General features: G+C 34.6%; 1 protein-coding gene across 1 annotated transcript; it reads left to right on the forward strand.

The window, feature by feature from the left end:
• Positions 1-5,124: 5,124 nt before the first annotated feature.
• Positions 5,125-17,472, forward strand: LOC149139046 (formin-like protein 8). The gene is made up of 5 exons (XM_089450567.1): positions 5,125-5,176; positions 16,132-16,367; positions 16,477-16,674; positions 16,940-17,047; positions 17,155-17,472. Exons 1-5 carry the CDS (start codon positions 5,125-5,127, stop codon positions 17,470-17,472), a joined length of 912 nt encoding a protein of 303 aa, XP_089306693.1.
• The last annotated feature ends 7,642 nt before the right edge of the window (positions 17,473-25,114 follow it).

Raw genomic sequence — 25,114 nt, forward strand, 5'->3', positions numbered from 1 at the left:
TAGGATGAGGCATTAAGATATTTTTGCAATCAATATTGGGCTAGAGTGGAGGTGGATATTGTGCAACAGATGGGGGTTGTTGATTCATATTTGACTATGTTCGATGCCATCACAAATACTATTATATTTCAACCCATTACAATGGAAGAATTACAGGCTACGATGAAATCCTTTGCTCATGATAAAAGACCTGGGCTTGATGGTTGGCCCATTGAATTATTTTTACACTTCCAAGATATTATGGGCATTGATATATTGGCAGCTACAAAATAATATTGAAAGATTGGTTATATCCCTAGTCATATTAATTCCACTTTCATTACATTGATTCCTAAGGTTTCACATGCATCAACTTTTGTTGATTACATGCCTATCTCTCTTTGCAACACCTTATACAAAATGATTTCCAAAATCATTTCTAATAGGTTGAAACCTACAATGTTGGTTGGTATCGCCTAGGAACAATTCAAGTTTCTTCGTCAAAGACAAATTCAAGATGTGGTTGATATTGCACAGGAGACTATACATACTATCAAATATAAGAAGCTCGAGGTGATTATTATGAAGCTAGACCTACAAAAATCTTTTGATTGTGTAGATTGGACCTTTCTTTAGCTGGTCCTACACAAAATTGGCATTTCATTTCAAGTTTCAAAATGGATCATGGCATGTGTATCTACTGTAAACTTTGTCGTATTGGTTAATGAACTTCCTACTAAATTTATTTTTGCCTATCGGGGTCTCCGACAAGGATGCACCTTATCACCCCTTCTTTTCATTCTTGTTATTGAGGGACTTAACAACTTGCTCTTGCAGGCACATATAGACAGGTCACTGACGTGTATCTTTATTACTATACAATTCAGGGTTACTCATATGATTTTTGTCGATGATGTGTTACTATTTGGTAGATTATATTTTCTGGGATGGAGACATAATTATGCTATTATGGACTTCTTTGGATCGGTCTTTGGACTCCCTAGGTCACATTGCATGTTTTCATATGCCTTTGATAATGGACGGAAGATCCAATAGAGCATACCAAGTAGAAACAATTGTAATAGTTGTAAGGCATACTCAAAAGCTTACTATAAATAACTTTGTAAATATCATACAAAAAATTAATATCTTAAAATACCTTTGATGACTCTAATTTTCATAACATAATTAATATCATAAAAAATCATACAATAACTCTTCTTGTTCATCTTAAGTCAAGTTGGAGACAACATTGTTTACGATGTGATACTTGGTTTCTTAATCTCGTGGTTTATGGTATGCCACTACCTTTCCCACCATCTCCTCCTCTATGATGTCACTTTTGTTCTCACCTATTATGTTTTCCAACCCCACTTTTGAGTGCGAAATCACATTGATACAACTATATTACTCTTCTTCATTTGTCCTAGTCTAGTAAAGAAAACTTCATTATGCTAACTGTCCTAGAGCTCTAGTCATGACCAAAAATATCTTCATAAATCACAAAACTTTACAAGCTTGAGGAATTTGGAATCCCTCCTTGTAGAAGAGTCACAGTCATATACCTAAAAGAGGATTTCTTCATCCACTTGATTGCTGGAAGTTCTTCTTCAATTTTCATAAGCCCTTTCCTCAATCTCCTTCACTTATTTTCTAAAATAAAAGGAAATATTGTTGTGATAGTGTTATGCTACTTTATTGGTTGCACCATTAGCTTTATTCAATGGACCAACCCCCATGGTTGTCTCCCCTCATTGTTTCCTAAGGCACACCCTACTAAGGACTTGTTCATTGTCACCATTGTCGAATAGAGTGCTACAACCCATTTCTATCTCACAGTAGGGGATGTATCTTCCATCAAGCCAACTCACCATAAAAATACTTCAGTTGCTCCTGAAAAAACGTCCTCCATTACAAATGGAGACCCGATAGGAGAGCATATATTAGAAAACATTCAATGTGCTTACCTTTCATAAGAAACAAAGGAACTTTCTATATTTCTCATCCCTTACGCTATTTGTGGATTTTATTAACATGGCACTGATATTCATCATTTTCTCTGTAACTTGACCTTCCATGGCTTTCGTTGCCTTGGAAATTCCCTTTCTTGCTACAAGGTACATTATGGTAGTGTAGGTGGGAACGTATGGCAGGCTCCTAAAGGGTGTGGACAAATGACTAAAATGTTATGGTAATGCAATGGGAAGATATAGAGGATGCAGATAGACAATGAATGATTCCCAAGGACCTTCCCCTTAAAGAACACCTTTGGTGTAAAAATATTTTTATATCTAACAACAAGAATCTTAAATATTATTTTTTTCATGCATTTACATAATGAGCTAGGCTTGAACTCATCAAATGAAGACAGCTTATCGTTCTTAGGGATCAAATTAGGGAACAACAAATTTATTGCTTTTGAAACTTTTCTATAGGTTAAAACTTTCGTACTACATAAAACATTTCCTCTTCCAACATATCATAAAGCCAAGAAACAATTTTATTATCCAATTGTTTGGCCACTACTTGTAGCTTTTTCAAATGAAGCCATAACAACTCTCATCTCTTTCCATTATTAAATTATTATCTTCTTCAGTTACGAAACTAGAGAAATCATATGTAAGCTTTAGAACTTTCATAATATTCACCATAGTTGGATTCTTATAAACAAAATAGAAGTAAGTGACTCCCAAAGTATCTAAACCTAGAGAACTGTTAATTATCTCCCCATCTTGATCATAAATTTCCCAAATCGAGTTAATACTTTTTCCATGATTTTTGAAGTTGTGAAAATACTTGGTGTTTTCAGTATATTGTTGAAGCTACACAACTTTTTTCCCTTCGCTCTTCTACCTTTCTAATTTTATAAGGATATGACTATGACTTGAACATACCCTAGACCCCAATTTCCAATGTTTTTTTCTCCATGTAATCAAGCACCCTACCCTCTAGATTGTAGGTAAGAGTACCATACAATAACAAAAATCTAAAAGCCATTACAATAATATATTCTATATGAGTTCAACATGTCATTTGAAAGAATTGAACCTCAATAAGAAAAATAAAAAATCATTCCTTAATTTTGAATATTATCTACTTCACGAATCAATTTTTTGAAATTAAAAACCCAACAATCTCTTTTAATCTTTGGCACCAAAGCAACTAAACTTACCCCTCATTTAATGCTTAAAATAATATACTAGAGAATGAATTAGTTAGAGAACACCATAGCTCAACCCTTCTTAGAGTTTGAAATCACTCCTAAATATGACCTTGTTCTACATCTTAATGTAAAATTAAGTTCTCTCAGAACTATGACCTTGTTCTCCTTTCAAGTAATCCATATCAAATAAATTATTTCATAACTCTTCAGTTACTCTCACGGCTTGGTAAAACCTCAATTTTTCTCTGAACTTTTCCTTTAAGGGAACCATGCCACAAAAATTATTTCTTCACTAATGTTAACCCTGATGAGGGCCATAACAATTTAAACTCAAAATTCTGTGGCCAATACCAATAAAATAAAGGTCAATCTAAATACTTAGTACATAGTGAGTTGTGGCGTTTTTAGTTTGTTGTGGTCATTGCTAATCCCTTGAGCAAAGGGAATACTGAACTCTCTCACTCCACCAATCTAGCTTGTCACTCCAATCTTGCTATCCATCTCTCTCATCCACCCGAGAAGGTCTTTGAAAATAAAGATTATAATTTCTGGATCTGACAGTTTGGTTTTTGAGGGTCTGCGATGCAAAAATATATGTCCAAGTCACTTCCTGGTAGCTCTCTGTCCCACCTAAGCCTCTAACGTAGCTGCTTCACTCTATAGTTAGAGTAGCTGGTAATTGAACTAGTTCAAGGGTGGCCCATTTCTGGAAGACCCTAGCCAGAAACATTGAAGACTAGAGGGAAAATTCTTATTTCTTTCTTCCCAAGGCGACTCGATCTGAAGCGGACTCAATATCCCATGAATGTTTGAGTGATGTAATGGATTTTCAGAGCAGGACGTGAGAAAGAGGTCAGTGCATAGATCCATGCATGAGGGAAGAAGTAGAGGTGAGGAGGTCGAGGTTGGACCTTGAAACCCATTGATGTAAGGGTGCTTGGAGCCCATGGTAGACGAGGACTTCAATGATTTTGATGGAGGAGATGTCAGGTAAGATTCCACTTCATGCACAAGGGTTTCAAGGGATATATATTTTTCTTAAGAGAAGTTTTGTACCAAGCAATTCCTTGAGATAAGGGTTAGCCAGGATTTCTTAGACATTTATAAGAGATGGTTTTAATGGGTTATTAAACTCTTTTGCAAGAGAGGGTTTTACTGAGTTTTGAGGGTTTCTCAAGCTTTATATAATAGACAATCTTTTTGGGTTTCAAAGTTTTTTGGGTGTTTTTGGTGCGTGCTAATTTAGAGGTTTTACGACATAGAAAAGTGAAAGGTTCCCGAGGATGTTTATGTGACTAACATTGTGAGACTGATTCGTTACATCCCTTGTTTGATAAATTTTTGGTTTTGAAATGCATGCAGATATGAAGAGGAGCCTCCCCAACCTGATATTGAGGTATGTTGTGAACCATTTTCCTTTTGTATTTTCATAATTTATGGTCAAAACGGAAATCAATGGGGTTAATTTGTGCCCAAAATGTCGTGGGTTCTCGGGCTTTTTTAATTTCATTTTTCTGCAGGAAGAGGTAGGGGCAGAGGAAGAGGAACACAAAGAATTTCTTGTTGATACACTTGGAGGGGATGATAAAGAACCTGTAGAACAAGAAAAACCAAGCGATAAACCTTGAAAACCCTCAAAGTTCGTGACAAAGTATGAGCGTGCTAGAATAGAAGGTACTCGATCATTACAAATCAGGTGTGTGTCAATAAGGTATTTAGGATGGTTAATATCTTCCCGACTTTACATTAATATGTTACGAATCAATTTAATATTTATAATATATGTTTTGGGTGAGGGGACATGGATTCATGTTTCTTATTACCAGAAACTTGCATTATTTCTTTCTCTGTTTGTTGTTTCTGGTAAAGCATGGAACTGTAGAATCAATACTAGTCGTGTTTAATCCTTAATTTATAGTAATGTATTTCCAGAAAGCCCATGTTACATCTTATTTCAAGAATTAAAAATTTTGGTCATTAACATGACATTTGCCTGTGGCACCATGAATGCACCTGTCATGGTTGAACTTGAAGGTGAGACTAATCCATTGGAGGTATATTTGTTTTTTATGGTCCTCTATTTTATTCCTTTTATTTTTCCATTTTGAATGAATTTCTAATCATTATATATTGGAACTCATTTTTGAAATGCGCATTTAGGAGCATTTGGTAGGACTTGTTTTGTTAATTTTCCAATGCAGTAGTTACTTGAATAGAGTTTGACATAATTTTCCATTTTCTTTGGTGATTGAAGATTACAATGAAAGAACTCAGAGAGTTGAAGATTCCTTTTACTATTCACCACTACTTTCCTGATGGAAGATGAGATGACCGTACATTACTTTAGTTCCATGGTATTATGATGTACCTAGATTCCTTCCTTGGCCATCCACCACTATCATCAAGGGTTTTTTAATTCAAATTCACATTTATGAGGCCAAATTTAAAATTCAGATTGACAATGTCAAATCACATTTACAGGGATATATAAATCAGCAATGGAAATAGCCTTGTGTTTTCGAATGATGTATATATAGGGTCACAAGAGACTTAGATCTAATATTATATATCCAACAAGTGACCACAAAGTTGGACCTAAAAGTGAATCCAATCTGAATATACAATGGGACTACGAAAGCAACTGTTATCACTACACATGTAGAAACTGAGAAACACCCAATTGTAATTAGGAAATAGAAACACAAGAAGTATTCTAGATGCAAACCCAACACCAAAACCATGTTGAGCATATAATGTAGATCTGAAGAGATGATGGGTCTAGAACAATATAGATTTTAGGATAGAAAAGGATGATTGAATTGTCCAAACAAATCTTTAATATAAGAACTTTTGAATTCGGTCAGAACTTGAATTTCACTTCATTTCACAATAAATAGTAATCCATACTCAATGTTGCAGCGTTTACACAATTTTCCTAGATATTTTATTTATAGAAATACATTCTATTTGTATATACATATATTTTTGTCAATCAATTTTAATGACATGTGAAAGTTAACATCATCCAAAAAAGGACCTATTTTTCTTTGATAAAAATATTCCTTTGACAATTAATATAATGAAGATGTATTACATATTGTACAAAAAACTGGGATGTAGTTGCAGCGGCATAAGCACTAGCTAAACTGAAATGTATGGTGTGTGATAAGCCCAAAAAACCCATTAGCCTAATACATATCACTTGAGAAGACATAAAACATAATTGTTATATAGTTTCAAGAAAACGACATAAGTAGATAGTGAAATCTTAGGAGACATCGATCCCTCAATCCAGACCATGAAACAAAGAGAGAGAGGCACCAAAATCTTGGTTTTCTTCCTCTCTATACACTTCTTGAAACTCGCACTTCTTGCGACCTCCTAGCAAAAAATTTCGCACTTCTCCAGCTCTTCTTGAGATATCAAACTTGCTTGAGAGTCTATGTTCCAAATGACTTCGACCTCCTAAAGGCATCTTCTAGGGCAAATTAGGGTCCCTAGGCCGACTTGATGTCGAGGGTATATAATTCATATTTGAGTTGATACAAAACCTTTTTACATGATTCAAAAGCCCAAGAAGGGTCTCTTTGAATGTACAATGACTCTATAAACTCAATATTAATCCTAGGAGTCCACAATTGGGACTTCGACTAATATAAATATGACCCAAGCATGAAGCCCATGCTTTAATAAGTCAATGTTACAATAATAAATATCATTTTCTTTATTCTTTTGACAAGTACATCACTCAAGTACATTAATGAAGACCGAACATAGTTATATTTTCTAACATAGACAAAGACCCTAAATTCTCACAACGATTCAAGAAATTTTTTAGAAAGCTATTTGTACATCTTGATATTGGGATTTAGGTTCATTCAAAGTTTGCTCATTTTGTGGGATTAGAGGGTTTGGGTGGAGATCTTGAGTCTATGTGGGACAAGGGCATATTAAGTCCAATTGATTGGTAGTACTACTATGGTGGGTAACTTCCACATATCCTAAAATTGGTGGCAAGATATTATTTTAGTGCACAGGCTGGGGCCAGGAGAGAGGAGTGTTATTGGGAAAACTAGTGTCCAGTCAGAGCTGCTAGTCCCACTAAGACGAGTAGCTGTCTTAGAAACAAACAAACTAAAGTTACTTGTGTTTTCCTTTAGGAGAGATAGATGAGAGAGAATCAGAGAGTACCAACCTTAGTCTTTCGCTAGTCTCCTTGCTTGTTTCCTCCCTCCCTTGATAGAGCTTTCACCACTCCTTTCTCACTTGTCCCGCTTCAAAGAACACCTGTAGATTCAAGGCAGCAAAATACCATCAAAGCATAGAGATCTATAACCATAAACAATATAGGATCAGATGTATATTAACCATACAAATGCATATACAAATACAAGATTCAGAGATATACAAATATATGGAGGAAAACTCAAATAGCTTTATTGATAGAAGTAGTAGAAGAGAGGATTACAACCAAGCTATCTGATCTAGCATCATCCTCCCAACATGAAAGCCCTCTTCACCTCATACAAAGCAAGATCACCCAACAATACAATGTCTTTAAAGAGAAACCAACAGCACTTTCGTACAAATTACAAAATTCCAGCCTCTGGATCTCTAGGATAAGGGATCCATATATAGATGTTTGCAGGAGAGTGAGTCAGCTTCTGGGATTTTGATTAGTGTCATTTCACTGATATTTCTTGGTTCCACTTTGAGATTTCATGATCTCTTACTCATCCCTGGGCGAATTCAGAGAGGCAAGTGTCATATGAGCACTTTCTAGAAGATTCTTTGAGTTTCCACCTAGCAAACTTCTTCTGCCATTTGTCTGCTCTCGCTCATCACACCCTACAGAAGGGATTTTCAGTATGCATCACACCTCCCATGTGTAATAGGTGAGATGCATCGCACCCTCAGCATGGAGTAGTCTGTATGGTCTAGTTTTGACAGTTCTGAGTAGTTTTTCAGGGAAAACTTCTGGGAAATGATGTAATCAGCTGACCTTGATCCTTTAGGGTATGAAACAACACTTTTAGGGATTTGAGAGCCCTTGGTTTACAGACATATGTGATTGGGGTTGAAGTGCCCAAATATGTCTATAACAGTTGCCCCCTAAAGCATGAGGTCATAAATCTTCTAATGTCGGGTGAAATGCTTTATCATGAGGATCCGAGGATTTTCAAACTGGAAGGTGACCTGTAATAAGATACAATACAATACATTATCTTCATAATATTTTCATGATCTAGCTGAGGCGGGCATTCCCATGCACAACTTTATAAATTCATTTTCATGTACATAAGACAGATAATCGTCTGTGTGGCAGACTGATGATTCTGGTAGAGCCATCATCCCTTAGTTTGGATGATTACCTGTGCAGCTCTGATGTACATTTGATGTCTTTATTTTCCTGAATATATCGTAGCCTGGATGGATGAAACTATATCCGGGGTCTTCAAAATCGTTCAATCTTCACCCGAGGTACAAGTCGATCCATGTGAGAAGATGTTTTGATGTCGAACAAGGAAAGACATCGCCTGATTACCAGCCAATGATGTAAGCTATTAACAGGCACAAGAGGAAGCACCGATAATGATAATGACCCTCAAGGTACTACAGTACAATTCACGTGGTGTGAATACATGAGTTGATGTCGAACACCACGCAAAATCTTTTGGTCAAAGGCCATTGATGTAAACCTGTCGCCGGAAGTGAGAAACTTGCCATTGAGGCATGCAAGCTTCAAAGTACTAAAAGGGTTGTTCCTAAGTCAACTTCTTGGATAATGAGCTGATGTCGACAAGAAGTGACCCATCATAGGAGGGCCTTAATGAATCCCACATCTACGACATGGAACGAAGAAAATGATTTTGTGGAGGTGAAAACGATCTGATGATATAAGGTTTAGGGTGGCGGTCATGAAAAATGGAGATTGAAGGTACTGCAGTAGATGAGGCGTTAGCTGGGTTGGTGAATTCTCTGACCAACTTCTCTTGAACATATGAGCGACACTGGAATGGATGGTATGGAGGACCAATGGTGATGTGACCGGTGAATGGAATAACCCAACCCGACTCAATCATGGTGATGGAGGAAAAGTGTCATGTTCAAGAGCGACCTGCTACCAATGAAGCTATTCAAGTTTTCTTCCCTTTTTCCCCAGTCATTGCTGAGCAATACCTCTTTATTTTTTTCAAGCTTGAAGAGGATAACATATGCTTTTTCTATAATTTTCCCTTCAAGCAAACCTACCGCTATGTTTTAACGAGCCTAGTGACAGTGAAACTCGCTCTTGTCTACATGGACAAGTTTGTCGCTATTGTTTTAACAAGTTTAACGACAATTATAACTTGGTCCTTTTCAATTTTAGAGAGTCTAAAAGGAGATAGAAAGGAAACTTCAGTAGTCCTTTTTCGTAATATAATCCCTTAGGTCCAAAAAAGTATAAAATAATATGAAAGGGATGACTTTTCGATAGTTTTAACGAGCTGAATAAGACAAACACTCGATCTTTTTGTGTAATGATCCCTCAAGTCCAAAAAGATTAAAATATAGATGGATGGCACTTCCAATGACTTTAACGAGCTGGAGAGGCCAATTGCTCGGCAATATTTTCATATTTTACGAGTGAGATGAAAAGAGATTAAAGGAGACTCGTTTTTTAGGAATGAGTGATGTTTTTGGATAGAAACTGGTTCCAGGTAAGGTTTGGAACTTTTCAATAACGGCAGTGTAATGGAGGTGGCTAATAGAATCACTCGTCATAGATGTTCCTCAAAGGGGGTAAACAATCAAATGGAGGCATATGATCGGCTAAAAAAGAGTGGAGGTGATGGTAAGAACACGACCAAGTTTCAAAAGCTGATAATTATGTGATTTCAATGGTTATTTACCGAAGGTAGGTTCATTTTTTAATGAGATTGAGATCTGGTGGAACATGTGTTCATCGCTAGGTTTATTTTTTAACGAGCTTGAACTTCGCTTAAAACTTCTCGTGCCAGTTGTATAATAAGGATGTCTCTCATTAGTTGGTTCACTTTTTAGGGAGCTTTCCCTATGCAAAACTTTGCTCCGGAGCCTTTTGTATGCAAGTTAGGAATGACCACCTACGAGGTTAAAGGGTTGTGAGCCTACAAACTGAGAAAATAAAAGGTCACTTTTCACTTGCACGCAAAAAGGTTTGCATGCCCCCAGGTATAAAGAGAAGTAGGCAATCACGGTGGGACCCTTTTCCAGTCTTATCCCATTTTCCTAAATGGACAAGGGCGTCAGACTAGTCATAAATCCTACGTGGAAACCTACCTTATATATGGGGTTTTCTTGCCGAAGCAGACCAGGGCACATGCCCCCTGTGTTTAGTCACAATCATCGAATCACTCGAGCTCATCAGGTGGATGGACTGGAGGTTGAAGAGACATTCCTTGTGTAAGAAGACCAGTTAGGGATGGCATTTGACTAGTAGCTATGTTTGAACCAAGGAATGAAAGCTAGTCAATTAGGTGGACCACTCTGCCTTCATGCGAAAAACACATCACTCAAAAGAGTGAGGAAACAATAGCTCCCATGTTGTAAATGTAGTCACGCCCAAGGTGTAGATTGTAATCTAGAGGCCCTTGGACTACCATCACGTTTAGATGAATGGTTTTCCTTCTCATAGTTATAGGCAAATTTGGAAGGATCCCTAACGGTCGACTGGTTCCTTTGTTGAAGCCTGATAGATTTCGAATCTTAGGTAGAAGCAATGGCGAACCAAGTGCTTTCCAAGCAGTTGAGGAAAGGATACTCACAGAAGCCCCTTCATCTATGACACTACCAACCATGATCATTCTATAAGCTTATACTATGATTCGGAATGGTAGATGGGATGGTAGGCGGGGTCTCCCTAGTAGATTACAATCGAAGGAAATGACCAGACTGCTTGGAGGAGGGACTAAATAAACGACCGGATAAATCTCTGAAGAAATTCCTTCCTACGATAAAGGAACAGGTAGATTGCCCCCATTTTCATCGGATTCTGTGTTAACAAAAAGAATTTGAATGGTGTCGTTCTCATTCTCTTTGGTGACTATATCATCTGAAGGTGGACCTTCTGAAGACAAGATTGGGTCGACTGCCATCTCGACCCATTGACTTTGGTCCGGTGTGGACTCAGAGGGTTTATCTTTAATGATAGGTGCTTCGACTGACAACAGAGGTGTGTCAGCCAGATTTTCAACTAGCGATGGATTTGGCAAGAGTTTCTTGTATCCAGGAGGAAGTTGCTGCGGTGAAGCAGGACGTTTATCCAAGACTCTTTTAAGTTCACCCAAGAAGGGACAATGCTGGAGGGCATGATTTCCTTCACACAGCCTACAAGGAAATATAGATCTTCCTTTCTATCCATTTACTTCATTTTCACTAGTTGACGGTGTGCTCTCAACATGATCGTCAGTGGTTAAAGACACCAGATTGTGCAAGTGGGGAGACCAGTCTCTCAGGATCCATGGGATGCAGGGACAATATCGATGATAGTGGTCTCCCTTGCAAATGACACATGGAGATTTAGGTTTCGATGGTGCAGTGTGTGGATTTTTTCCAGAAGATGCATGGTTGCCCCCTTTCGTCGTTGGCCTCTTCTTCTTCTTCTCCTTCCCTTTCTTCTTCTTCTCAGTTACTTGGTTTTTAGCGTTACTAGTTTCACCAAGCGAAGAGGAAGAAGGAGAGGGAGAAACAAATGAAGTAGAAGGTGGGGGAGTGACTTTAGTATCATCTAGTTGCTGATTTTATTGCTGAGGAATTGTAGTGTTTTGAATGACAGAGGTCGAGAAAAGCCATACTAGAAGGCCAATTGTGAGTCCTGGAAGGGACAATGTAGCCATGTGTGGAGCACCAACATCTCCCCAAGAGGAGAAGGGACTAGGATTTCCCCCAAGGGGAAATCCTTGATTGGTAGACTCCATTTTCTCAACCTAAGACCAGCAAGGGAACAATGACGTTATTCCGATTAAAATAAATTTTATGACGCTTTGACACAACTTGCTTTTTCAATTTTTAAGAGTCGAGAAAAAGCTAAAGATGACTCTAGTCGCCTTTGATTTTTAATGAGCCTGAAGAGACAAGTGCTCAGATGGACCTTTTCATTTAAGGAGTCTAAAAAGGAATGAAAGTGACTTCTCTAGAAATCCAGACAGAAGGATTACCAAACCAATCACAAAACTGCAGAATACTTTTTACGACACGGTAGTCAATCTTCCTGAATGTTGTGTTCACTACATTGCGATCGATAGGGTGGCAGACACGGCTTCCTAAGGAAAAAGGATATAGCCTATTGTGGTCTCCTAATATATACTCAACATTATGTGGGAGCACAAGTCCGTACTGGAACTTGTCATATCAAAGAGGAGGAATCACCCAACCTAAAATGAAAATGATATTTACCAGGCTTTACGATGCCAGAATACATCTCTAGCCTAGACTTCTAGATGTTGTGCGTTAGGTTCCAAAGTGTTTTTATGTTCATTAACGTTTATTTTATAGTTGATCTTTCTTAAGAAGTTTTCGTTTAAGTTTCACCATGTGATGTAGATATACAATTCCTAAATGTGCAATCTAAGATGATAAATAATCATTTACTTTCTTTTAGCAATGAAAATCCTAGCTACTAAGGAAAGAGAAATAAAATTCTTTCAACATAGAGCAGAGAGCACACACTAGATGCACTTTTCCTAAATCAATTACCGCATGTAGTCTAAATGCAAATGCACATGCATGTATTTGTTCTTCAGTTTCCTTAATGTGAGAATGACAAAAAGAAAACTAAGTACAGATCTGAACTATCTTCTTTCAAAGCGACAATATTAACAATTTTTTCTTCAAAAAACGAAAGGAAGACTGAGACAACACTTTGCGATTTCGAATTTAAAACTTCTTTCAACACTTGAAATACTATTAATTCAAATAAAATACAATGGCAAAAGTGTAATCGACTATCTAAAAGAGGAAGACTTTACAACACTCTTTTTCTTGACTGAAAACGACACTTGTGACACTTTCAAATCAAAAGACGACAATTCGATTAAGCTAGTATTTGCAAAGGAGAACTGTAAATGGTGAAAAATACATAAAAAAACATTCACAATTATTTATCAATGGAGGCTGAATAATGTAAATGAAGATGGTTTCAACAGTGATATACTGATCATAGATAGCAAAAATACTAAATAAAGCTGAAGACAATGAAGGAAAAACCAACATCTTGAGGCGGAAACAGTCTTACTCAATCATCGCACCTACAACACAAGGAAACATGGATGCATCTCACCTGCAACACACAGGAGGTGCGATGCATCCAGATTGCCAATGAGAGACAATGCGATGGTCCAGGGATGAGACTGAGCTTGGTTTTTACTCATAGTTTGTAGCTAAGTTCAGGGATTTATGCTGAGCTAATGATAGACAGTAAACACAAAGTATAGAGGCTAATCTAATGAGGTTATTTGAGCTACCACTAGGGCACTTATGATGTTTGCAAGTCAGATGTTCAGTTCATAAAACTAACCTGGAGATTGACTGAAGCAGCATTGATCTACTTTGCAGTTGCATAGCAAAAGCAGTTAGAACGCTAGCTGGCTTAACTTCAGGCTCTGTCTATAGTTTATAAAGCAAACAATAGTAACAAAACAAAAAAACTATTCGCTCCCCAGTGGAGTCGCCATTTTGTTATCGGGAAAACTAGTGTCCATTCAGAGCTGCTAGTCCCACTAAGACAGGTAGCTATCTTAGAAAAAAACAAACTAAAGTTACTTGTGTTTTCTTTTATGAGACATAGATGAGAGAGAAGTAGAGAATACCAACCTCAGTCTTTCACTAGTCTCCTTGTTTGTTTCCTCCCTCCCTTGATAGAGCTTTCGCCACTCCTTTCTCACTTGTCCTGCTTCAAAGAACACCTGTAGAGTCAAGGCAGCAAAATACCATCAAAGCACAGAGATCTATAACCATAAACAATATAGGATCAGATGTATATTAACCATACAAATGCATATACAAATACAAGATTCAGAGATATACAAATATATTGAGGAAAACTCAAATAGCTTTATTAATAAAAGTAGTAGAAGAGAGGATTACAACCAAGCTGTCTAATCCAGCATCATCCTCCCAACATGAAAGCCATCTTCAACTCATACAAAGCAAGATCACCCAACAATACAATGTCTTCAAAGAGAAACCAACATCACTTCCTTACAAATTACAAAATTCCAGCCTCTGGATCTCTAGGATGAGGGATCCATATATAGATGTTTGCAGGAGAGTGAGTCAGCTTTTAGGATTTTGATTAGTGTCGTTTCACCAATAGTTCTTGGTTCCACTTGGAGATTTCATGATCTCTTACTCATCCTTGGGTGAATTCAGAGAGGCAAGTGTCATATGAGAAGTTTCTAGAAGATTCTTTGAGTTTCCACCTAGCAAATTGCCTCTGCCATTTGTCTGCTCTAGGTCATTGCAACCTACAGAAGGGATTTTCAGTATGCATCACACCCCCCGTGTGTAATAGGTGAGATGCATCACACCCTCAGAATGGAGCAGTCTCTTTGGTCCAGTTTTGACCAGTTCTGAGTAGTTTTTCAGGGAGAACTTCTGGGAAATGATGTAATCAGCTAACCTTGATCCTTTAAGGTATGAAACAACACTTTTAAAGGTTTTAAATCCCTTGGTTTATGGACATATGTGATTGGGATTGCAGTGCCCAAATATGTCTATAACAAGGAGGCCAAATTGCAGGTTAGAGAAGCTAATTTTTCTAGGGACTGAAAATTTCCAGGAGGCTGAGATTTCCAGGTTCCATTTTGTTGTATAGGATTCTGTATTTTTGCTTGGTCCATATTCTGTGTTGAAGGAGCCCTTAATTGACCCAAGAAAATTAATGAAGGAAATATCTGGAGAGTAAAGTTTCTGTTGTGCATGTGATTGATTTTTTTCACTTGTGTTTTTGCTGCAACTTTTAATTGTTAAAATATCATTGTATTTTTTATTCAGCAATGCAGAAAATTAATTTACTGAGTATATACTTTAAATATTACTGGGAATATTAAATCAAATCGAGTGTTAGACAATTAACATATCTTTCATGAATATCCATGCATTGTGCGAGGTTGGTGGAAGTGGCCCACTACAACATATATGTCCTTCTAATGAGACACTATAAAGCATGATCAACATTAATCCAAATGAATTTGTTCCCTTGACAGATGTAATTTCCTGTAGTAGCATGTACTAATATGTTACTCCCTCGACTCGTCCTCCCTTCCCTTGGGACCTTTGTCTTTTATATTCCATAGATCTTCTAGTACATTGTAATGAGTGGGAGATAGTTATTCATATTCTTATGTCTTATGTATGAAGATTAATTTCTGCCTACAGTCAGATCTTGTACTGCCGATGAAGACAACGCTGCTAGTAATTTTAATACTCATAATGCTATTAGTATTTTACATTTATTTATGACGCTGCTTGCTAGTGATATTGGCATCCATATAGTTGTTTATCTCATCTCAAATTTTTGTTGTTGTATGCTTTTCCTACCAGTGCTCCAGAGTTGGTTTTTAAGCGTCTTAGGTTTTTTCACTTGTGTTTACTATCTAAGTTGTGGGATTATTATTTATTCTTATTTTTTTTCTCTACCTAGAGTAAGTTTTAAATATATAATTGTTATCGTACAACTGACATAATAAGTGTATGCCTGGAATTTTACATTCCAACTACTTTTTTCTGATATTGTTGTCTTATCAGTTCTTCTCTTTGTTTCTCTTGTCATATTTCCATTCAACATTGTACATTTCTCATTGCATGGTGATTCTAAGTAGTTTTTCCTATCTAAACAAAGAAAGTTACTTGGAGTGAATTTATCTATTAGGTGTAATGCCACTAAGCACGAAGTCTTTGTAGTTATTCTGGTACGGGTTAGTGACCTGTTTTTAATTGTTGACATTGTTCCCGCGTGTGGAGTACAGGTGAAGGCTTAAGTCCTCAGCTTCTGGAGACACTTATAAATATGGCACCAACCGAAGAGGAAGAAACTAAATTGAAAGATTATAATGGTGACATTTATGAGCTTGGTCTAGCAGAGCAATTTGTTAAGGCATTGTTGAATATTCCCCTTGCCTTTAAACGATTTGATGCAATTTGGTACAGGGAAAAATTCAGAGAGGAAGTTAGTTATATTAGAGAATCATACGAGATATTGGAGGTAAATTTGCTTCACTGTTTAACTGGCCTTGATAGATGTATAAAAGCATCTTTCTAGATATAAATTTTAAGAACACAAGAACAATGATAATCTTCATTTCCTATTACAGGTATCATGTAAAGAACTAAAGAGCAGCCATATGTTCCTAAAATTGCTAGAAGTTGTTCTGAAAATAGGTAATCACATGAATGTTGGTACCTATCATGGGGGAGCTCAATCTTTTAAGCTTGACACCCTTCTCAAATTAGATGATGTAAAAGGCATAGATGGAAAGACAACCTTATTACATTTCGTTGTTCAAGAGAATGTAAGAGTAGAAGGTCTCTTCTCAACAATCTAGCTCTACTACTACTCCCAATGTTGTAGGTGGTCAAACTTGTCATATAAGCAGTGAAAATGAGAGTTCTGAGGATAGATAAGACTATTTTAGAACATATGTCGCATATGTTGGTCCTTAGTCCGTCTCTAGAATTACTTCCAGTGTGGTAGATGGTCAAGCTTATTCTAGAATTGGCGGTGAGAATGAGAGTTCTAAGGATATAGAAGACTAATATAGAACACTTGGTTTGCAGGTTATTGAAAACTTGAGCATTGATTTATGCAATGTAAAAACGATAGCTGCAATAGACTCACATGCTTTGGTTAGTTCTGTGTCAAAACTTGCTAGAAGGCTTGCAAAGGTGAAGTCATTTTTGCAAATGGAGTTTACTCACCAGAAAAGGGATGAAAATGCAAGTATGTGCTAGAAGGTATCTTTCACCAGTCTATGGGATCATTTCTGCAGCAGGCTGAAGAGGAGATCAGTCAGATACAAGGCGAAGAAGCAAGAGTCTTCTCTCATGTGAAGGAAATCACCAAGTATTTTCATGGTGATGTAGCAAAGGAGGAAGCACATCCCTTTCATATTTTTGTGATTGTAAGGGACTTCACAAACATGTTGGATCAAGTTTGTAAAGAAGATCGCAGAATGCAAAAGAGGAATCCTCCAGTCTCCTCTCAGAAAGGAACCTCCTCAACTTCAGATCATAACTTATCACGTTCTCTTTTCCCCACTTATTTTGATAGAAATGTTGATAGTCCTGATGACAAATCTTCAAGTACTTAATGGTTTCTATGTTGAGTATATTTGTATCGAGTAAGTACAGGCTTTCTAGTTTTCTCGAGTGTTAACTTTAATGTAGAAGAAAAGGCTAGAAAAAATCAACTTCTGAGATCAAATTTATCATTCATTAGATCACTTGATATATTGGTTTCAATGTGAATGACATGAAGGAATCCAATCATAAAATAACCTTCTTTTGTGCATGATAAGAAAAATCACCCTAAGCATCTATGTTTGCGATTCGAGAACTAGTGGAATATCTAGAAATGGTGTTGGGTGAGTGATATTCATTTTACATTACCCATCTATGGATGCCATTGGTATGGGAATCGTTTCCTAGGGGTCCTTTCCAGTCGAAGCCTGATCCAAGATAACATTTGAGATCCATTTTTTGAACTAGCAACATCTTTGATATAGACATATTCTTGATTTTAGATGTGCATTCTTGTCATTTTTTGAGATTGTGAGGATAGGAAAAAGATATAATTCTACCTTGAAGTTATGATCCTGAGGTATAACAGAGAGATGTGCCTTGGGATTTATCAAATATCTGTTTTGAAGCTCCTTCAATCCGAGGGAAACCTAAAGATATTTGTTTTGTCCTGTGAGCGTTTGGAGTGTTCATCTACCAAATTTGGTTGTTGTTGATACCATCCCACCCCATTGTAAAGTAATACAATCCTTTATCTTATCTACTAGGCAACTTGTCTCTACATTTTCTAACTTCTTAAATTAACAGATTCATTCATTCCTTGTTTTCCTATACACTTATAAATATTGTTTGTTCCAACGAAATCATTGAAATGTAATATTGGGCCCTCCAACACAATTAATTGGGTCCTTGGGCTATCCCCCTTATCTCCAATGCTTTATTGTGGACTGGCCAAGGTATTTGCATTGCTGGGAACTAGGTATTTCCAACAGTAACTAAATTTTCCTTGGCTCTCAGCATTTTCCAATAACCATTATTTATGGTTTACACATTTTTGTGATAGCCACTCTTCCTCAATTTAGAATTGGAATCAAGGTGTGTAAATATTCAAAGAAGTATAGATTAGAATGGGATAATTGGGAATAGGAACAAGCATAACAATAACCAACCCAACATCCCTTAGCTCTGACACAGTCTTGGCTTCGGCTGCAGTGGTTCAAGGTTCTCCAGCCAGGCCATCTTTTGGTTCTCCAGCATACCCAACCTCAATTTTTTCATGAAATGACTACCTCGATGGTTGAATGATTGTATCCCGTCTTCCCAAGAGTTTGTATGAACTATTGTTGCAACTTACTTACCACTTTTCTATTTTGGCTTTACCATCGTTACTATGTTGCATGCTTGGTATATGGCCATCTTGTGAATGGGAACTAGTTCCTCCTAGTACACTTGAAGCATTAATGCATGCATCATCTTCAGGGTTATGTTATTATATTCATGTCCCCTTAGAATAACATTGTCTCAGTGTACTTTTCTAGTAATATCAATCATGTCCCAATTTCACAATCCTCCACAACACTTCAATTCCCTTATTTGTAAACTGGGTCCCTCAGGATATTAAACCCTTCCCATGTGATGCTATCAAGAAGAGTTTAGGCCTTCAAGATTCTCTTCCCAATTTTGCAACTAAGGTAAATTCTCACCATTTGTCCTCTATCGATAGATTCATCATTCCATCCATGTCATAGACATATGATAGTATTAGTGATCTTCTTAGATTTCAATAATAATTTAAATGGATTCATTATAATAATAAAATTCAAATAATTATATGACTTGTTCAGGTTACTTAGTGTTATACTTGATTGCAGTAATCTGTATCGTTCTTATGGGCTTACTTCCATTGTCCATCCCTATGTTTTGGAGCATTCTACATGCATTATGTCCCTTCTGGCAGAGTTTTCATTACATCAATTTCCTTGGTAACCTCCATTCCTTGGGAGATCATGGTTGCTAGAGTCACTAATTCTAAAAACTCCTCCATGGTTTCCCTACTTTGTTAAATAGCTCAGAGGCATGTTCATCATTGCAGTCAACACAGATGTGTTCCTTGTGGAGCCCAGGTATGAGTGCAAAGTAAGTGGTAAGAGTTGGAATGACACCCATTCTTTCCATAGTAGCAAATCACCTTCATTGAAAGCTACAATGGTTTTTGAATTATATATGGCCTCACATGAAATAATGGTGTGTAATTCAATTTTTGTGCACATTTTTAAATCTTCATCCAAACAAACGTATATGCATTTTTCACTAGCCATTGATTATTACTGCGCAAGTAGCTTCAATTTCCACAATTCCCCTCTTTAGTGCTTCCCTTAAAGGCTTGTATGATTCTTTCACCTGACCTTTTTTGCATAGTAGATTGGTGTTAGTTGATCAACTAGAGGGAGTTGGCAATCTGGATTTTTTCTTCATTTCAGTGTAAATATTTTGATCTTTGTATTCTTAAAAGCTTGTATGATTCTTTCTCTTGACTTTTTTTGCATGGTAGACTGAGGACCGTTGATCAATTAGAGGGAGCTGGAAATATGTATTTTCATGATAAATATAAGTAACCTCTAATCTTAATACTGTTGAATGAGTTTGTTCTCTTTTCCTCCAATAAAGTCCTACTCAAACCTTCAACCATAGTGAGGAAGATCAACGGTGATAAGGGGCACTTCTATCTTAGCCCCTTGCGAGGCCTAAAGAAAGCAATTGCTGAATCATTTACCAAGACAAAGAAAAAAACATGTGATAAGAAAATATTTACTTCAAAGATAAGCAAACCTTGATACAAGGCCAGTGCTTCATACTTGTTCTTTTGTGGATATGCCTAACCCTTGAGCATAATTAAGATCACAGTTTCACTTAGGGTTTAAGACAACCCACTCCCCCTGCCTCCTGTACCTGTATCTGTACCTGTCTGAAATATGCATAGGTATTGGAAAATTCATTTTAAAAACTTTAGAACAAAAATAACAATGGAAACTTGATGGTCAAGCTTAGATATTGCGTATCCATGTCAGTTCATACAATTTGGATAAGGTTTGACATGTCTAAAACACCAACCTGCAAAAATTAAGTCATTGGTTTGCGCTGAATTTGAGACCTGATATCTATCTACCATACATTTGACTATCAAATGTGAGAAACCTTAGAACATTAAATTTTGAAGGCGGTGATCTTCACCACTTAGAAGAAGAGTAATCACCTTTGATGACATTTTCGTTTTAGACTCTTCCACCAGATTTGTTGATGTTTGATTCTTAAAAAGGACTAGGATGTAGTTTTGATCTTGTATTTGAATGGATTTATTCAACCCAAATAGTTTTCTTTGAGTTGAATTCATTCAACACATTTCTTTAAAGGGTTATAGCTCAATGGAAGAGAAACTACTTTGTAAGGATGTTGGTGGTTCGATTCCATCATGCCCTAACATGAATTAATCATTGAAGAAACAAAAAGATTCATATTCTACATTTTGTTTCTAAAGAGATTTTTTTATGGTCTCTAGAGAGATAATAACTAGGATTAAAGACATATTGTCTCTATAAGGACAATAATTGGGATTTAAGACATATTGTCTCTATAAAGATAACATATCTTTAATCATAGCTATTGTCTATTGAAAGTAAATTCTCTTAACTTGAGACAAAAAGGAAATTGGAAATTGTCCTAAATATTGTCTTTAAGCGGGCGTCTCAAATTATTGTCTTAAAAAATTGTCTCTATAAAGAAAATATAGAACACAAGTATTACTATCTCTTAGAAAAAAAAATTAATCGTCTCTTAAGAGACAATAATACTTGCGTTGTATATTTTCTTTATAGAGACAATTTTTTAAGACAATAATTTGAGACGCCCGCTTAAAGACAATATTTAAGACAATTTCCAATTTACTTTTTGTCTCGAGTTAGGACAATTTACTTAGAAATTGTATTAAATATTGTCTTAAAACCCCCTTATATGTAGTAGTGAATGCATAGAATGAAACAAAAAACATTCATATATTTTTATTAAATCTTTAATAATTTTATAGTGAATTAAGCAAAGTTTTTCGGTAGAAATCACATAAGATATTTTTTTGGACATGCATTTTAAACCAACAAATGTGGTTCATCAGGACAAATGAAGAGGCAGACCATGGCAAAGGCTTAAATAGAGAGCAATGTAGAGAAATAATTTCAAGTAATGGCTATATTTGAACAATAATATTTAAATTATGATATTAATTTATTAATATATTAAAAACAAATATTATTCAGTAACGACCAGTTTTTGAAAAAAATATTTAAATAATCATATTATTTCATTAATTTATTAAAAATATTAATAGGCAACGGTTATACTATTTGAAAAATAATATTTAAATTAATTTTTAAAACCAAATATTACTAGTTTTCGAAAATTAATATTTAAATAATGATATTAGTTTATTAATTTACCAAAAATATTAATATGTAACGACTATATTAAACGGCTATTTTTTGAAAAATAATATTTAAATTAATTTATTAAAACCAAATATTACTAGCTTTTGAAAAAAATATTTAAATTATCATATTAGTTTACTACTTTATTAAAAACAAATATACAACAAATTAATTTATTATAAAAAAAACTTTAAAGCAGGGGAGTAAAAAATTAACGAGTCAAGACCCTAATCTATAAAAGATCATTTCATAGATAATTAATGGAAATAAAATAAACTAAATTAAAAATAATTAATGGAAGAATAAATAAAATAAAACAAAAATATACATAAGTCAAATATATATATATCCAAAGAAAAGTAATCAATAAATAAAATAGGGCCAACAATAAAATATGGGGCTCAGGCCTGCTAAACAAATAACAAAAATATTAAAAAGAGTTAAGAATGAGTAGGATGATAAAATACATAAAAACACGAAGGATCAAGAAAATAAACTCTAAATTGAGGGAGGCCCTAGAAATTGAAAAAAGACCCAATAATTTGAATAGAGCTAATGGTTGCAATATTAGCAGAAGTTGGTCCCTATTCTGTCCTCCTAATTTTCTAGGCTTCTTTTTTGGATTTATTTTGTTTGTTTGTTTATCTATGTAGGTATTGGCGTCCTTTTTATAGTATTTTCTGTTGATTTATTCTTTATTAGAGTTTACTTTCTTGATCCTTCGTGTTTTTATTTATTTTATCATCCTATTCGTTCTTAACTCTTTTTAGTATTTTTGTTATTTGTTTAATGGGCTTGAGCCCCATATTTTATTTTTGACCCCGTTCTATTTATTGATTACTTTTTGGATATATATATATATATATATATATATATATATATATATATATATATATATAGATACATATATAGATACACACACACACACATATATATATATATATGACTTGTGTATATTATTGTTTTACTTTATTTATTCTTCGATTAATTATTTTTAATTTTAGTTTATTTTATTTCCATTAATTTTTTATCAAATGACCTTGTCTAGATTAGATTTTTGACTCCCCTCCTTTAAAGTTGAATTTTTTTTAATAAATTATTTTAAATATTATTTCTCAAAAACTAATTGTTTAATATAGCAGTTACTTATTAATATTTGTTTTTAATAAAGTAATAAATTAATATCACAATTTAAATATATTTTTTCAAAAACTAGTATTATTTGATTTTAATAAATTAATTTAAATATTATTTTTCAGAAACTAGTTGTTCAATATAGCCATTACATATTAATAATTTTAATAAATTAATAAACTGATATCGTTATTTAAATATTATTTTTTGAAAACTAGTAATATTTGGTTTTGATAAATTAATTTAAATATTATTTTTCAAAAACTAGTTGTTGTTTAATATAGGCATTACCTATTAATATTTTTAATAAATTAATGAAATAATATCATTATTTAAATATTTTTTTCAAAAACTAGTCGTTTAATATAGCCATTACTGAACAATATTTGTTTTTAATATATTAATAAATCAATATCATAATTTAAATATTATTGTTCAACTATAACCGTTACTTGAAGTTATGTCTCTACATTGCTCTCTATTTAAGTCTTTGTCATGGTTTGCCTCTTCATCTAGTCCTCATGATGAACCAAACTTGTCGGTTTTTGTACATTGCTCTCTATTTAAGTGTTTGCCATGGCCTCTTCATGTGGTCCTCATGATGAACCACACTTGTTGGTTTCTCTACATTGCTCTCTATTTAAGTCATTGCCATGGTCTGCCTCTTTATCTGGTCCTTGAGATGAACCACACTTGTTGGTTTCTCTACATTGCTCTCTATTTAAGTCTTTGCCATGGTCTGCCTCTTCATCTGGTCCTCATCATGAACCACACTTGTTGGTTTCTCTACGTTGCTCTCTATTTAAGTCTTTGCCATGGTCTACATCTTCATCTGGTCCTCATGATGAACCTGTCTTTGCCATGGTCTACCTCTTCATCTGGTCCTCATGATGAACCACACTTATTGGTTCAAAACGCGTTGGCCAAAATCTTCATTATAGATCACAAAATCTTGAATACAAAAATTTTATAATAATTTGGTATAACTAATACCATTTATGTTAAAGTAATATCCGTATAGCTAATAGTTGTATTAATAGTTTTCTTTAAGATTAAAAAAAAAAAAAACTCTATTTAAACTCCATTCCATTTACAATATGAAATTTCTATTTTTAGTATCAGATTTTTATAATTAATTTATCTTAATAGTTTTATAATTAATATATTTTATTTTAATTTTAATTTTTTGTTTTAAATATTTATTTATATTTTTTTTTAATATTTAGATATTTCAATTTTATTTTTATGTGAAATAGATGGTTTTCAAACTTCTTATTATATATTTGTCCAGCTATTAATATAATTAAGTTATAATCAAATTCAATATCAGAATATTTTCGAACAAACCATCTTTCCAATAGTTCTAGTTATCAATGCAATCAAATTCCAGGCCATAGTATTTGTAAGGGATTAACCTTCAATTTATCACGGATTAACCTTCAATTTATCACCATAAACGTGATGGCGATTTTTTCTTCTCTACTAAGGATTACCTATTACAAATGCCTTTGCATTTTTATATTAAATTTCACTTACCTATTACAAATGCCTTTGCATTTTTATATTAAATTTCACTTAATAGTAAATGAAAAATTTATTAACTCATCAAAATAGTTCAGAGATTATTTATATTATAATCAAATTCAATATAAGAATATTTTCGAAAAAAACATCTTTCCAATAGTTCTAGATATCAATGCAATCAAATTCCAAGATAAAGTATTTGTAAGGGATTAACCTTGCATGTTATCACCATGGTGATTTTTTTCTACAAGGATTGCCTATTACAAATGCCTTTGCATTTTTGTATTATATTTCACTTAATAGTAAATGAAAAATTTGTTAGCTCATCAAAATATTTTTACAAATTAAGTGTGTTTTTGAATGATAAAAAATTATTTGTAAAAATACACATTAGTACACTATAATTTCTTAGAGAGATATTCTTCTTTCTCCCTCCCCTATTCTAATTTTTAAATATATTTACAAAGTTACAAAATAATATTAAAGAATTTAAATCTTAACCAAAATCAAGAAAGTAAAGATAACTCTTATTACATTTCCCTCAAGTTTCTTTATCTACAATTTGAAGAAACAATTCAAT

This window comes from Pinus tabuliformis, chromosome X, assembly GCF_031772625.1.
Source record: "Pinus tabuliformis cultivar Carrire ecotype Pingquan chromosome X, CPIR1, whole genome shotgun sequence".
Classification (NCBI taxonomy): domain Eukaryota; kingdom Viridiplantae; phylum Streptophyta; class Pinopsida; order Pinales; family Pinaceae; genus Pinus; species Pinus tabuliformis.

Bases quoted from the DNA above. Each gene is read 5' to 3' on its own strand.
- LOC149139046 (XM_089450567.1), top strand. From the start codon at position 5,125: ATGACATTTGCCTGTGGCACCATGAATGCACCTGTCATGGTTGAACTT. The intron at 16,368-16,476 runs GTAAATTTGCTT...TTCCTATTACAG, and splicing joins AATCATACGAGATATTGGAG to GTATCATGTAAAGAACTAAA. The intron at 17,048-17,154 runs GTGAAGTCATTT...TTTCTGCAGCAG, and splicing joins TTGCTAGAAGGCTTGCAAAG to GCTGAAGAGGAGATCAGTCA.